The sequence below is a fragment of the Rhamphochromis longiceps genome, linkage group LG1 (assembly GCF_057381845.1).
Source record: "Rhamphochromis longiceps isolate RC_006_pf linkage group LG1, R_longiceps_female_GT1.1, whole genome shotgun sequence".
NCBI lineage: Eukaryota > Metazoa > Chordata > Actinopteri > Cichliformes > Cichlidae > Rhamphochromis > Rhamphochromis longiceps.
The window spans coordinates 16,735,143-16,751,859 of record NC_140557.1 but is presented as its reverse complement, the minus strand read 5'-3'; the positions used below and the strand labels follow the sequence as shown (position 1 = coordinate 16,751,859).

General features: G+C 39.8%; 1 protein-coding gene across 2 annotated transcripts in view; it reads right to left on the bottom strand.

The window, feature by feature from the left end:
• The window catches only part of LOC146678517 (CUB and sushi domain-containing protein 1-like), a 479,448-nt gene that overhangs the window by 21,236 nt on the left and 441,495 nt on the right, over positions 1-16,717 (bottom strand). For both annotated transcript variants that reach the window (XM_085400429.1, XM_085400436.1), the window contains exons 58-63: positions 15,622-15,810; positions 13,994-14,170; positions 9,674-9,859; positions 6,144-6,320; positions 5,347-5,532; positions 159-332 (exon numbers count right to left, since the gene is read on the bottom strand). In XM_085400429.1, the coding sequence (XP_085256555.1) occupies positions 159-332; positions 5,347-5,532; positions 6,144-6,320; positions 9,674-9,859; positions 13,994-14,170; positions 15,622-15,810 (1,089 nt within the window). The remainder of the gene's footprint in view (positions 1-158; positions 333-5,346; positions 5,533-6,143; positions 6,321-9,673; positions 9,860-13,993; positions 14,171-15,621; positions 15,811-16,717) is intronic.

Genomic DNA, 16,717 nt, shown 5'->3' with positions numbered 1-16,717 from the left:
TGAAAAGACATAAAAATGGCGATTAGGACTGTGTACTGGTGCACAGATCGGTTAAAAATGCTAAAATGCTAAAAAATCAACACATTACTGTGTTGATGCACAGTAATGTGCATCAACATGCTGCAGTGTATAGTATATGCAGCGGTACGCTAACTTACGCAGACATTGTGGGACGTCTCCTGTCCAAGTCCCATTCCCCTCACAAGTTAACACAGCAGGAGTGGACAGCTGATAACCGTGGAAACAGCTATAGCTAATACTCGATCCCCATGAATGGTCGGTCCCTTCCACCTTCCCATTCTGTACTTGAGGGGGAGGTCCACACTGGATCACTGAAACACATATAACAGCATTATATACAGTAAAATAAAATAATAGGAAATTAAACAGTTCAAAAGATAACATGAGCTAATGCACCACTGCAACACATATCTAGTAGTAGTCTTGCAAAGCTGGTTGTAAGGTTCATGCAGTATACAACTTAATCCCGTAACAGAGGTGACTGTTAGGGTTCATGAACCAATTAGAAAGGAAACTTTCGAGTCGACTTGGAAATAGCAGCCGGGGGTCGAGAAACAAAGCTGGAAATTGAACAACTGGAAAAAGGTCAACATGACTTGAGACTACAGGTGGAGGTGAAAATACATCCTTAGATGTGAAAAAAGCAAAATCTGCAGATGACTGTAATCACCACTATTTGGATATGTATAGAGTTAAAGCAGCAGATGACCCAAATCGCCATGTTTAGGTTACCGAACCAAAAAAACTAACCGATGAACTGAGAGTTTCTGATACACTTCTGCTTCACAAGACTAAAAAAACTCACAATATATGAAAAATATCCGTTTTATAAATCAAACTACCTCTAACCATCACCTTGAATAATTAAATGGACTGCATACCCCTGACTCCGTTTAGCTTTTGCCATTTGTCATTAGCCTTCGGGCTCAAAAACTAACAATACTGTGAATGTTAAAATTAAATATTCAGTAGGCATCCAAGCGGCACAGTGATTTGTTTGCGTTAAAATAAATAGTGTTTTTCATTCATAGAAGTAACTGAAGATCTGACCATATTATTAAAAAATGGACACACAAATGCAAATTCACTTAATTATTCTTTCCAGTGTGTACATGAAGCTGAGCTGCTGTTCATGTAATGTTAATGACTCACACAAACTCAGTCCTATTTAGAAACTCAATTTTGTAAATGACAGTTTATATAACTAATATTGGGATTAAATTGTCCGACGCATCACATAGGCAAGTATGCATTTAAAAAAGCATTTGTTACACACAGAGAATTTATTTCTGTGATGACTGGAGGTTAAAGGACTTTTTACAAGATTTTAAGAAACTCGCTGTGAGTGTTCATACATGCAAGAGCATTTTTATGTAGCTGGATATGTGTGCGTTTAACTTCATAACACTCCGACAAACATCTCTGCGTGTGCATGTGCCCGACTCCCCACGATAATGATAACCATCTGCATGGTTTCAAACATCTAATAAAGCCAGTGTAATTCTCATCTAACCAGGAGACAGATGGTTTCATGCTCCATTCATTCTGCTATGATGATATACAATAGACATACCCACACACAGAGAGAAAGAGAGAGTGGCAGATAAGCACAGAAACATCCTGTATATACAGAGGACAAAGCAATAAGAAAGTATTGCGCATAAACACATGTAATCGAGAGTAAAAAAATAAGTACCGGTATATAAAACTATCTGTAATTATACTGTATACAGATTTAATTTTTTCTTGTTCATTTTTTGGAATATTTTTCTGTTCCTCTGTTTGCATTATCGTCACTCTTTCTGAAAAAAGTAAAATCAAATCAAAAATTAATCAAGGACACCTTTTGCTAGTACCGAGTTGGACCCCCTTTTACCTTTAGAACTGTTTTAATTCTTTGTCACAGAGAATCAATGCCATATTTTGGCACGACAGTATTACACAGTTGCCGAGAGTTATCAGCTGTGCACCCATGATGTGAATATCCTGTTCCCCAAAGGGACTCTGCTCATTGAGAGCTGGTGACTGGGGAGGCCATTTGAATCCAGTGAACTCATTGGTATGTTTAAGAGGTGATGTGACCTTTGTGACATGGCACGTTATCCTGGTGGAAGCAGCTATCAGAAGATGGGTACACTGTGGTCATAAAGGCATGGACACAGTCAGGAACGCGTTCTTCCAGAAAACGGCTGATCACAGTTATTTTGTCCTTTTTGGACCATTCCCTGTAAACACTAGAACTGGTTGTGTGGGAAATTGGATTAGTAGCTTCTGAAATACTCAGGCCAGCCCATCTGCCATCAATAACTATGCCAGGTTCAAATTCCCTAAAATCAAAACTTGGACAGTTTGAACTTCAGCAGGTCATTTTGACCATTACTTTGAGTTGCTTTTGTGTGGTTGGCTGCTAAGATATGTATTAATAATAAGGTTAATAATGAATAATAATTCATGATATTAACAATAATAATACCTATAAGTGGTTTGGAGTCCTATGTAAAGCGCCATACAAATACAGGCCATTTACCATTTTTTGTTAATAATACTTCATCAGGTGTACTTAATAAAGTGACAAGTACGTGCATTTTATTTATAATTCTGTGTTATTCTGCCTATGGCAAGCTAATCAACTGGTTGTCTGGCTTTCTATCTCACCAGTGTTGTGAAGAAGCCTTCACCTCCCCATAGCCATCCTTCCAGCCTTAGAAAAAAATTCTATTTCTCCACTCTACAACGTGTCCTTGTTTGTCCCATTCAAAACAAACCTACGCACCTGCACACAAATCAATGCCAATTTCTTAAAGTATGTACATGATTCATCGTTTTATTGTTACGTGACTGTAGGAATAATAGCTGGTGGCTAGCCAGCAGTTAATGAAGTTTCAGTTTCATCACAGAATGAATGTTTTCTTCCGCCTAAAAGCAACTTTGTTGTTGGGGAACAAACTCTAGCTGACTAAAACAGAGGAATGCATTCTTATTGACTTGAGCAGTTAATATTCCAGACCAATATTTCTGTGGGACTCTGATGCCCCAAAACACTCGGGTCTGTAATTGAAGGTTCCTGAACTCTTTTATTTCCTCTTTGTCTCTTTTCCTTGTTGTGAATTGACTACGGTGGCTTCACAACCCAGAGGAAGAGGACTAACTCTCATCCCTGCTTGCTTATGCGCCTTTGCTCTTCCCTCCATCATTGCGCTCGCTGACTCCTTTCCCGATCCTCTCTTCTTTCCTCTCACGTCTCCACACTCTCCTCTTTCTTACACTCTGGTCCCCTGCCTCCTTTCTGTCTGGGTACTCCCCCCCTGACTCCCTCTAACCCTTCTTTGCTTTCTCCCTGCACTTCTCTTCGTTGGCCTTCTGTCCCAGCTCCAGTCCTCTTTCATCCTCTTCCCCAGCTCTCTTGGACTCCTTCTCACACCATTACTGCCTCTCCCTCCCTCCCTTTGTCTTTTAAGCATATCTCTCTTGGTGCAATTCACCCAACCAACAAGTTTTATGGGCTTAATCCCTTTTCTCACTGTGTGTTTACAGGTTTGGGGGCAGGTATTGATTTGGCTCTCTTTGTTTCTCCCATCACTCGCTTCCTTTCTCACTTGCTTCTCCTTTGCTTTCTCCTTGTAGCCTCACTGATGGCTCATCACATTCACTGTTTTTCTTTTTTCATTTACTTGCTTTACACTCTCTTTTTCCACCTTCCAATTTCTTTCCCTCTAAATCTCTGGATTATGCATTGTGTGTCACTCTGTGTTTTTGTGTCTCTCTTCTCTAATCCATTGTTTTCTTCCGATACACCCCTTCATCCCTTACCGCCCCTCTCCTCCTCCTAGTCTCCCCCTCTGTCACTCATTGTCATTCTTATGTCTAAGTCCCTTTGATTCCCTTTTGCCTGCAGTTCGATAGGTCCTTCATTAAATGTGTCTATGGGTGTCTGTGTGTTAAAAAGCTTTCGTCACAAAATGAGATCAAATGATCGATGAGGGGATGAAAACAGGGGAGTTGAACATGAGATGGGGAGATTTAGAAAATGAACTAAAGGAGAGCAAAGAGGAAAGACTTTTCTAGTCTATAGCCTGTTTCTACCTCTGTATCTCACTGGCTCGTTCCCATTTTTCCATACCACCTTTAACTTTTGCTTCTCAGTTTCCTCCCCAAGTCACATGCTCTATCAGTATCACACACTATCTTTTACTTCTGCTTTTCCTCTCTGCACCTCTTTCTGCTTCCCTCTCAGTAGCCTCTATCCCTGCTTTCTCAGTTTTTTTCATCTCAGTTCAAAGCCTCTCCAACTGCAGGAGCCAGCAGGAGATTTTCTGTTTGTGGGAAGAAACGGCAGGGTGGATCTCAGGAAACATTCCTTTTTACTGTTGTTGAGTATCATAGTCTAAACTCTAAATATGGCCTGTTGTAAAACTCTGAGCCATTTCAATTTAATGCATTCCTTTTTTATTTTCCCCTTTGTGTTTGTGGGAAAACAGAAGGTCTCAGGAAATAAACCCTGATTTAACACCCTGTTATAGTGAGGAGCAATGTTATTCTTCCTTTGGCCTAATCTTCCACTTCTTCCACTAATGTACTGTTGAATTCACAAGCTGTTATTTACTATACCAGTTCTTATTGCAATACTGTTTTTCTTAGTTAAATTGCCCTTTGTTTTTTGTGCACTCTACCATTAACTACTATCACAATTCTTCATTGTTTGCTACCATTAGAAGATCTCATTACATTGAGATTTGACACTATAATATGTCGAGTCCATGTGCTTTTATTATTTCAATGCAGAATACAAGACAACTTTTTATACTTTCCGTTCTGACTATGAATCAAATTCTGGGACAATTAGCAAAGGTTTTTAGGAAAGAAATCGGAATATTCTTGTTTCACTTTTTTGGCAAATCATAGACATTTACAAAAGGAATCCCTCATTTTTATTTTCATATATCAGAAAATATTAGCATATACCTTAACTTCTCTATATAACCAGTGGGCTAATCTAAACAAAGCTTTGCATCAAAACACACATACTGCACTTATTAACATCTATATGTTACAAAAAACATTTATTATAATTCTCTCTTTTTTTGGGGGGGATTTTATAAAATCAGTCCAAAACAGAAATGGACATTTTCTTTCTACCACTCTGAAAAAAAAACACATGTTTTGTAAGCAAAATAGCTCAGAATCTCAGAACTGAACAGAAAAAAAATATTTCTGCATGTAAGCATGTAAATTTTCAACAATATTTATTTTATTTAGTTGGTTTAGTTTAACATTCCATGCTTTTATCCATAACTATGGAAACAGTTATGTATTACTTCCTCATACCTTTACAGCTGGGTTTAGTTTGGTTCCAGGTTCCATCTTTTATGCAGCGCAGAACGTTGCGTCCATGTCCAGGTGGTTCCATCAAGTGACCGGGGTTGCAGCGGTAGAGCACTGTGTGGTTGAAGTTAAACTCTCTTCCTATATAGATTCCATTAGCTATTGTCCCAGGATCACCACAACTGATCACTAAAGGAAGTAACAAAAATGTTATGGTATAAGTGAGCCTAAATCTGTCATACAGTGGTGTGCCAGTAAGCCTGGAGCTGTGGATGAGTGCAGCATCATTTAAAACCAAAGCGTAAAAACTGTGCTTTCTAAAATGTCATAAAAACTGTGCTTTCTGTTTACTCGAATTTCTTTCTCCTTCCTCACTGTAACTTCCCTGAAGCACATTCCAACTTCATTCTATCTACCTCCCACCTCCGTCTCCCCCTTTCCCTACACATCTGTCTGCCTCTGTTAAACTTTACACTTTAAAATCTCTCACACAAGAGACCTTGTATTACACTGTAGTTTTTAATTTTATTGTTATTGTTAAGCACTTTGTGCAGCATCGGCTGTTGGAAATGTGCTATATAAATAAATCTGACCTTGACCTTGACCTTGTGCAGTTCTGAAGATACACAGCAGCTGCTTTCCCAGTCCCTGAACAATTTATGCTACTCTTGAACCACTTGCTAAAGAAAAACACTGCCATACATATAACAATAATGATAATATTTTAATCAGCGCTTCTACGCTGCGTGAGAATCCCATGCTGTTTGAACTAATCACTCAGACAGCAATGATCATCCTACCAGTGCAATCTGGGGGTTGTCCTGTCCACGTCCCATTGGTTGTGCAGTGTCTGGTGGTCAGGCCTGATGTTTTGAAGCCTTCCCAGCACGTGTAAGCCACTGAGCTGCCGAAGGTGATGCCATCACTGAAGACAATTCTGCCATGTGCTGGGGTGCCAGGGTTACCACAGGATACAGCTGAGTGGTGAGGAAATACCAATCAGCGTTGATTAAACTCAGCGATAATATCGGTGTAAGCAATACTGTCTTCCTGTCCCTCAGGGCTGATCAGCTGTGGGCTACAATAATGAGATTATCACTAGAGTCAGCTGGAAGTAACATAAAATATCTCCTTGAGGTAGTGAAGCTGATTAATGATTAAAGGCTGTTGGGCTAGGGCGACCCCAAAGCTGAGCGCTCGTCCCCAGGTGAGACTTTTACTGCATGTTTCTGTCTCTCTCCATTTTCACTATCCAATCAAGGCAGAAATGCATAAAATAATGTAAAAAAGGAGTGTGTGTGACTGATCCTTTGCTTTTAATTACAGATGAATTACAGTTGTGTCGTAGTGAGTGAGGGGAAGTTGTTAAAACCCCTACATCACTAACGTTAACCTCCAAAACGCCACTGAGCCAAGTACAACACCTGTAAAAGATCCAAGGTCAGGTGCTGCCTGGTCGTGCTTACTGTTTGCCAAAACATCTGCGAGGTACAGCAACTGTAGAGGAAAACAAATGATGGCAAGAAGCAGCACTGGGTCATGCAGCAGGACTGTGGAGCTAATTATCAGTCAATACTTGTGGACAATGTCCTTCCTGAGTCATCTTTGGGGAGAACACAGTTGCAGAGATGAGAGCACAGAGAATACAGAAATATATTTCAAGATTGGCTGTGTGCTTGACATTGCAGCATTCATTAAGTCACACTGGTGTTCATGTTCACAGCTGCTTCAACAGTTCCTCTACTAAAGCCTATAGTGAATCTGAGGGGTTCCCTTTTATTTTGTGGAAAAAGTCACCCTCTGTGATGTCTTCTTTTGAGCCACGGATGTTTTCTTTGTGTCTGAGCCGCAGCTGGTCTTGTAGATTGTAAGACAAAATTGTCAGGGGACGGTTCATGAATGCAGCCGGGAAAGCACTACGGCTCTATCTAGTGAGCCATCGACCTTTAGTCTGCTGGCACAGCACATTAACAGAACCGACAGAAATTAGCACCCAGCCACAGCACATTTCCCTAATAAGATCATGACAGCTGACAGCCTTTAACAATCAAACACCTATTGATGGCATTCATTAGCCAGAACTCTTAAAAGCCTCGTTCAAAAGTACGTGAGACAGCATGTAGGTGGAGCACATCATACAAAGCTGCATGTGCGTCTATGACAGCAATTTCTTTCTTTAAATCTGTGAGTAACAGTCTGTAGATGAGTGTGTATTTAATTGGAAGTGTGTATGGATTTCTTTGCATTTGTGTGTGTCAGTGACAGATGTCTTACCCTCTCTGAATCAGCTTTTAACCACTATTAGCTTAATGAAAAACAACTGTAGACAGACATAAATAATTACCTTACACAATCACAGACAATGGCACACACAAACACACTTCTAAGGTGTTTGTGTGTGTCTGTACGACTGACTTGATATTTACGTCAGTTTTTCAACATATGCAAGCAAGTCAAGACTTACAAGAGGTTAAAATTAGAGACTTTCTGCAGTTTCTCAACCACACGCTTTCCACAACAGCTTTGCATAATTTCAGTTTAGAGCTCTGTGTCTTAAAGTTTCAGCCACCTGTATTATTTTAAACACATACAGTCTAAAGATAATGATTTCCAACAGGAAGAAAAAAAAAAACCCACAGCAATTTAGCAGCTAAATTTACAGATAACAGTAAGTACGCTTTGTCCTATTGTTAGTTTACCGGTGACTTTTTGTGTCACAGGCACATAAACAAGCACTGATACATTGTGACTCCCTCTTCCTCGACCTAGCAACTCAAATTGGTGCGAGAATAAATCGTCTATCCAATTGAATTTAAAATTTGCATCAGACTACAGTGTAGACCATGTCTGCTTTACTCGGCCTGAATATCTGTGGTGAAAATTGGCAAGGCTACACAGGCAGCAGCTAATGGTTCCAGTGTCTCTACAGTTATAGGGGGACCCACTTTAATTTTCCCTGGATTCCCATGGGTTCAAAGAGTGTCTTTGGAAACTGCTGTTGTCGACTATAGAATGCCGTTTATTAACACAGTGCTGTCAAAGATCCAACTTATTTACGAGTGACACACTTCAATCCTTTGCATCTAAGCATGAACACAAACAAACAAACTTGAGTCTTCATATTTTAAATTCAACAATCATCTTACATTATGCGTCTCTGGTGTTACATCTCTGAATTTTGAGAACATATTAAAATGACCACTTATGGACAAACAACGTTGTTAATGATTTATTGTTGCGTTCTTGCTGCAGAATTTTAGACCGCAGTGAGGAACTGAAAAATCAGCAGAGGAATTACACTCACTCAATAGCCTATATAATGTTTATTTAAAAATGAATGGCTTTATGTAGGATCAAAATATGTACACATACTGTAGTAAAATTAAACTAAAGTTTACAGCAACTTGCACTGTGGCAAGAGTGCAAAAAAGACTTGTCTTCACTTTTAGAGCCAGCAGCAAACCAAGAGCATGCTTTGCACGCCGATGAGAGACGTTGGAGATCAGTTTTGCAGAAGTGTTGCTAGCAAGCAAATGAAAAATGGCAGACTGCGAGGCAGCTGCTCATTAATATTCAACGCAATAAAAGAAACGGAAAACCCAAGAAGTGTAATATCAGCATTTGTAACATTAAACCTCTATATTTAACTCTATCTGTATCACATATGGGCAAAGTATGGTGGACCATCTCAGTCTGGCCAACATATTACAGTAAAGAAAATGAAGTAAAATGAGTCAAAAAGAAGTTTTTACGAAAACCCAAAGACTCAATAAATATGTGTAATATCAATTATCCAATATGGGCTCTTCACTCTTACTTTATCTAAATCACTATGACTCTCACAAAAAAGAAAATACTTAGGATAAAGATCTAAATGATTAAATCCATATATCACGCAGACTTTATAAGCAAATCTTGTTTGGTTCCTTTTATATCAGGGTATATTTTTAAGGCAATGTTTTATAGAATCTAGTCTGAGGCCCAAAGGTAACCTCAAAAGAGACAAAGACGACTTGCCATCAAAGTGTATGTTTTCAAAACAGACAGTTCAGCATGTTGTCACATTTAAATTTCTTGTATAAAGCAAGCAGCAGCCTTTTAAAGGCTCTATATAAATAGAATACAGATAAGAAGACCCCATAAATATCTATCTCGAGTCAAGTAGATAGTACTGCTTCGATTTTCAGCACTATGACAGAAAATAACTAAATAAATAAAAAGTTCTATATGCTGTTTAAAGTGTAAGCTGCAGTTTACGTTTCACTCAAGTTCAAGTGCCAAACTTTCACCTAACATGAGGAATATAAATGGTAATTTTGACACTTCCCACCTTGACAGACAGGCTGTGTACCACTCCAGGTGCCATTATGAAGGCAGGTCCTCTCGGCTGACCCAATCAGGTTATATCCTGCCTCGCAGCTAAAGCGCAAAAGGCTCTTGGTTTTAAATTCCTCTCCTCCTATACGGGCACCATGAGGAGGGATCCCTGGGTCTCCACAGATTCCAGCACTCACACCTACAGCAAGAAAGCAAGCATAAAGTTAATGTACCAAACTCAACAATGCTCTTAAAAACCAAATGAGTCCCCCACCCCCCAACATAATCCTGGACTGCTGCGACACAAACATAGAAACACATCAAAGCACATCAATTTGCACAGTGGATCCAAATACACTTGCTGCAGTCATGTCCATTAGTTCTAATAGGTTTTAGTGAATTTGTGCAACTAAATGGGAAAATGCTAGATCAGGAGGTCGTCTCTCACTGGTATCGTTATGCTAAAAATACACGCAAGCATTCATGCTAGAGGTCAACAACATCAACTAAACACCATATGCACTGGAGAAATTGCAATGACACAATTTGCCTGCTTACCCTTTTCATATACAGTAACTCACACATAGATGCACATACTCAGACATGCAAACTTTGTAGAACTGTACTTTGCATTTAGGCTATACCAAATTGTTCTAGCATTAAAAGCACTGAGCGTGTTACAATTTTAGCAGCTTAAATTCCATCGGTAGGGATTTGTGAGTTTAACAGGGTACAGCGCCAAATGCAGTGTCTTGCATCTCAATGAGTTCTTCAGCTGCAGGATGTATTCTGCCCTGCTGAGTGCTCTGTTTTGAGGCCAGCAGAGTAAGCTTATTGCATTTCAGCTGTTGAGACTGTTGATGCTGAGTTTAGAAATGATCGGTTGTAGTGTTGTGGGATCTGTGTAACCCCAGTGTAGAGGAATGCTTACAACCTGAGAAGTGAACAAGGACTCTGCCACCTCTCTATTCCTGCCTGTTTCTAACATGTGCAGTTCAAGCCAGGAAATATGCCCTGTAGTATAAAGTGTGCTCAGTTTCCAGCATGTAAGAGATCACCGTGTCTCTGTGTTTGTGATAAATTGCAGAGGTAACAAAAATGACATAAAATACTTTGTCACGATAATTTACACAAGCAAAACTGTCAAATGGTGGCATAGTCATAAATTTGTAATGCAATAAAAAGCATATAAAAACTGAAAAAAGTTTTTTTTAACAGCTTGAAAATGTTCAAATAATTTCTCCCTTCATCTTTTTTTGTAGAACAAATGGGAGGACATGTGCGATGAAGGGCAGCGTGGTCATGGGGTGGTTAGTTCTCAGTAAGCTGGAAGGTAGGTAATTATAATCAACGATATAAACAGCTTGCTGCAATTTGTCACTTATTAAATTGATTAACTGATTTAAAATTATGGCGTCGCTTCTGGTATGTTATCCATGTCTGGAACTGTGGAAAGTGGAAAATCGAATCTAGAGATAAATATTCATAGAGCACAAGGACTAACTTTCGATCATAATATGACGTTTCTTAGGTGACTGTCTACCACTGTCATTTCCTCAATACAGTACATCACAGTCTCTGATCTAAAATCAAAAAACAATACGGTGAAGAATTGAGTGGTTCTGAAACACACAAGGAGCCTGTCCGTCAGTCAGAGATACCTGTCAGTTCCAGTTAATACTTCACAGTATATTATGCTGAGGCAAAACAAAGATGTCTTAGTGCTGACTTGCCTGTGGGGTATGGCTCACTGTTTTTGTTCTAGATGGGGTGTTGCTGTTTTTTTAATAGCTCAATCTTTTGTTCTCAAAAAACACTTGTTTCATTCTTCAATTCCCTGAAATTCTACTGTTTTTACCTTTAATCAGTGAGTCTTTGCTATTCTGTAGCCTTTACTGGTACTGTTTACCATCTGACAAGATCTCTGCATAGTATGTATACACTAGCAGTTAAAAGTTTGGACACACTTTCTCATTTTATGTTTTTTCTTCATTTCTACTACTTTCTACATTGTAGATACATATTGAAGACATCAAATATATGAAACAAGATATATAGAATTATGTAGCAAAGAAATTTTTTTATAAATAACTCTAAATATGTTGTATATTTTAGATTCCTGAAAGTAGGGACCCTTTGTTAACAGCGCTGCAAACCCCTGGCCTTCTATCAATGAGCTTTATGATGTAGTCGCATGAAATGGTTTCACTTTACAGGTGTGCGTTGTCAGGATTCATTTGTGGAATTTTTTTGCCTTCTTAATGGGGTTGGGACCATAAGCTGTGTTATGCAGGTTGGTACACAGATGACAGCCCTATTTGACAACTGTTAGAATTTATATTATTGCAAGAACCAATCAACAAGTAAATAGAAACGACAGGCCGTCAGTACTTTAAGAACTGAAGGTCAGTCAGTCCGGAATATTGCTAAAACTAACAACTGCTACAATGAAACTGGCTCACGTAAGGACTGCCCCAGGAAAGCAAGACCAAGAGTCACCTCTGCTGCTGAGGATAAATTAACCTGAGTCACCAGCCTCAGAAACTGCAAGTTAACAGCACCTCGGATTAGAGCCCAGATATGGACATTACACTAGTGGAAATCTGTGCTTTGGTCTGATGATTGCAAATTTGAGATCTTTGGTTCCACCTGCTGTGTCTTTGTGCGAGACAGAAAAGTTGGTCAGATGGTCTCTACATGCATGGTTCTCACTGTGAAACATAGAGGAGGTGTGATTGTGTGGGGGTGCTTTGTTGGTGACACTGTTGGGGATTTATTAAAAACTGAAGACACACTGAACCATCATGGCTACCACAGCATCCTGCAGCAACACGCCATCCCATCCGGTTTGCGTTTAGTTGGACCATCATTTATTTTTCAACAGGGCTATCTGACCAAGAAGGAGAGTGATGGAGTGCTGCGCTAGATGGCCTGGCCAGCACTCCGTCACCTGACCTTAACCCAATCGAGATGGTTTGGGATGAGATGGACTGCAGAGTTAAGGCAAAAGAGCCAGCAAGTGCTCAGCATCTCTGGGAACTTCTTCAAGACTGTTGGAAAACCATTTCAGGTGACGACCTCATGAAGCTCATCGAGAGAATGCCAAGAGTTTGCAAAGCAGTAATCAAAGCAAAGGGTGGCTATTTTGAAGAATGTAAAATATAAAATGTGTTTTATATGTGTTTATTCATAGTTTTGATGCCTTCAGTGAAAATCTAAAATGTACATAGTCATGAAAATAAAGAAAACCCATTAAATCCCATTAAATGTCCAAACTTGACTGGTAGTGTACATGCAAGCAAACTCTAGAAATGATCATATAATGATGGTGACAGTATGTAGTGGCTCCAAAGTCAGCATGAACCTTTTTGTCTTTGAGACCACCGAATAAGGCGTAGTCAAACAAAACTGTTTTTCTCAGAGCTCAGGGTACAGTAAAGATATAGATACAAATAAACAAATACAAAGAACAGTAAGTAATTTTATCAGATTAGATGGTAAATTCTTTGTGTGTGTGTGTGCAGATAATCTTGTGGTCTTCAGTCCAGGTAGTGCTGGTCTCCAGCAGCTCCTTCGCATACATTACATTCTGCTTATGGTTTGGAACATGATATTAGATACCATGCCCGTAAGAGCGCTGTCATCATTTGTAGAACCAATGAAGACAAACATCTAAGACTTTCCAAATTTAAATTGTCGAATAATAATCTTATTGTCTGTAATGACGTCAAATATCTTGGACATCTTATTATAGCTCAAATACCAGAAGAGTTCTTTTTAGAGCATACTGTACATCTCTGCATACTTCATACTTGTGGACAAACTATAGGAACTATAGGAAGGTGAGTCTACATAAACCTCATGTAGCCTATACTAATGCCCTGAGCTTATCACTGAAGATACAAAGGTGGCTCAACACCAGCAGGGGCTGGTACAATTGTCTCTTTGTGGGAAGGTGATCTGAGTGTATTTTTTCTTTGTTTTTGTTGATGTGTTTTACATGAGTCTGGAATAAAGGTTGATTGATTGGCACAAATTGCACACTGGTGTTGTGAGCAGGAGCGCTTGCCATTCTGTAATATTTTATATTATCAATTGTGTTCTGCAAAGCCTTATTAAAAAGGCATTTCTGGATACAGATTTCCTTGTTGAAAGCCTCAGTGTAGATGTGGTACATTTGCCTTACGTGTAAAAACAGGCACAGACTTATCGTGTGCTTTGAGTGCGAATATGTATGACAGCAACAGTGAATCATTCAACTTAGCCCTAATCCTGCACAAAAAGTAAATCGTGTCTATTAGACATGCAGGTATATCAACTACTTTGACTTTACCAGTGCAGTAGGGTGGTGCTCCACTCCATGTACCATCTTCCTGACAGTGGCGAGTAGCATTGCCCACAAGCACTCCACCAGGTAGACAAGAGTACTGCAGTACTGAACCATATGTCCAACTGTTGGTCCCAGATACTACTACATTAGGGGGTACACCAGGGTCACCACAGGAAATAGCTACAGAGACAGCAAGAGATTGAAAGAGATAAAGAAGGGTTTAGTGTGTGAGTGTTTGTGTATGTCTCTGAATGTGTGTTTGAGTGTGGATGCGTCCAACTATAGATTACAGATACTATTGCTTCAGGTTGTGCAGCTGGGTCACTGCAGAGACAGCAAACAGGAGAGTGTTTTCAGCAAAACAGGGGTGGGATTAATGCAAGCCCTTGTTGTTTTTGTGTGTGCGTGCTTGTGTCAAAATACACAAACAGGGACTGCAAAAAGAAAGAAGTGTAGACATTAAATGTAGCATGAGACAGAGGCGCTAGCTGTTCAACCAAGGTGAACTGGAAGACAACCAAGGATGTTTTGGTTGTGTGATATGCACCTTAACCAATACAAGACAACGTATTATGACTTTGCAACTGTACAATAAAACATATGCACATAAATAATTAAACCTGCCTTGCTTACACCACATTGTAGCATACGGGCATGCAAGTAAAGCTTATTGAGTTTAACTGAATTGCCTGAGAGAGGGAGAGAAAACCAATAACTCATCTGAAATTAAATTCACTTCAGCCAGACAACACTGAAAGCATCTCTGCTTTTCTTCTATGTAGAAAACTAGAAAAAAATCATTCCAAAGCATTTAAGCAACAGACGCCCAATTTTTTTCTTCAGCTTCGGAGAAATCTATGTTTTACAAAGCACTGGAGGACACTGATATGGAACTGCTCTCGATTTTCTATTGCTGCCAAATGACTTGTCCTCCGATATCTCTCCTCACCCCCAAATTGTATTACTCCATCCTCTCGTTGCCCCTCTGTCATCACCCCTTTCCCCCCAATTTTCCGATAAGACCTTGTTTTGCGAATGCAACGCTCGATGCACAGACGCCAAGTGCTTCACCGGTGTCTGCCCCTTCCTTCCTCTCTGTCTGATTTCTCATCTCTACACCTCTGTTCCTGTGTCTTTATTCTAAGCTTTTGTTCACCTTCTGTTCCCCTCTTCATCTGTGAATCTGCTTCCTTCTCACTATCACTCTCTAGTTTAATCTCTTTGTTTCTATCAGCAATGGTAGCTTTCTAACAAGACCACCTATAGCCTTATGAGACACATTCCAACTTTCTTTTTCTGTAAACACACATGGACACAAATCATACTCAAACCTTTACGACTCTTTCTTTCATACCCTTTTCTTTTATGATTACTTTCTTCCCATTTTCTTTCTTGAACCCTCTCGTTTGCTCTCACTCTTTCATCCACTCCTCCTTATCCTACTCTCAAAGGCTCTTCAGGCTATTTCAATCCTCAAATGCCTATTCCAGAAAACAAAAAAAAGAGCTACCTGCTTGTGACTACTTTTTTGAAGGCATGTTCTTATAAAAAAAATCCCAAAACTCACACACACAACAGGAAAGACATGTAGCCAAATATTTCCCCGACTACCTTCACTTGTTCACCCATACCTAGGCAACGAGGGATTGGCCGGTCCCACAGTCCATTATGCTGACATGTAAGGAGTGCAGAACCCAAAAGGTAGAAGCCTCGTTTGCAGTGGATTGATACAGTCACACCATAGCTGAAGACTTCTGGGTAACGAAGGCCGGATTGGCGCACGCCATTCTCCACATGACCGGGGTCAGAACAGTTCACCACTGTACGAGAGAGCAGAAGAGCCATTTAAAAGTATTTACAAAGTTTTTACAATGCAAGCATATATAAAGGTGATGGCTATATATCTTGGGAGCTTTGTGGGGTTGAGTACTGAATACTCAATTACCATTTAACAAAGTTACAATTTCATATCATGCATGCTGCTCTGCTCTGGTCTTCTTTAAACTGCTCTTTTGTCATACCCTGCTCTGTTTTTTGAAGCATTTTGTTCCCTATTCCCTCCTCCTGTCCCTTGTACTTTTTCTCTCTGGGTAGATGCCAGTTCAATAAGAGTGGAGTTTGATTTTCCCCATGTCGCAGGGGAGACTGACATTCACTCAAATTCAAGTCCATGGGGGAGACGCCTATGTGTGTTTGTGTGTGTGTGTGTGTGTTTGTTTGGCACCCTATGGGAACAAAGAAAGTTTCAGTCTTATAATTGACAGCTGCTGCTGTGAGGTAAAAAGAGGGAGGGAGAGCAGGATAAGACAGAAAATGTGGGGGAGATGGAGAAAGCAAGCAGGCAAGCGAGGATGAATCGCTTCAGTGGGAAACCCATGTGAGCAACTACGTTATATCGATCTGCTCTCATGACTTTGCAAAATGCTTGTGTGTGTGCGTGCTTGAGTATATCATAACTGTTACACTACCAGGGGTCTAGAGAGTTTTGTACTGTAATGACCGTGCATGGTTAGCAGAGGAAAAGAGCATGTCTCTGGACATGTACCCAGCTGTGTTTGTGCACGAATGAATTTATTAGTTTATTTGGAGATACACTGATTGTGTCTGAATTCATCTTGCAGATAAGATTTTGTTGTGTTCTCTCTTTTACTAGCAGCAGACTCGGTTCCAAAAGCAATTTCATTTACATAATGTGGGTAGAAGCAAATTCAGTCAACACATGCTGAA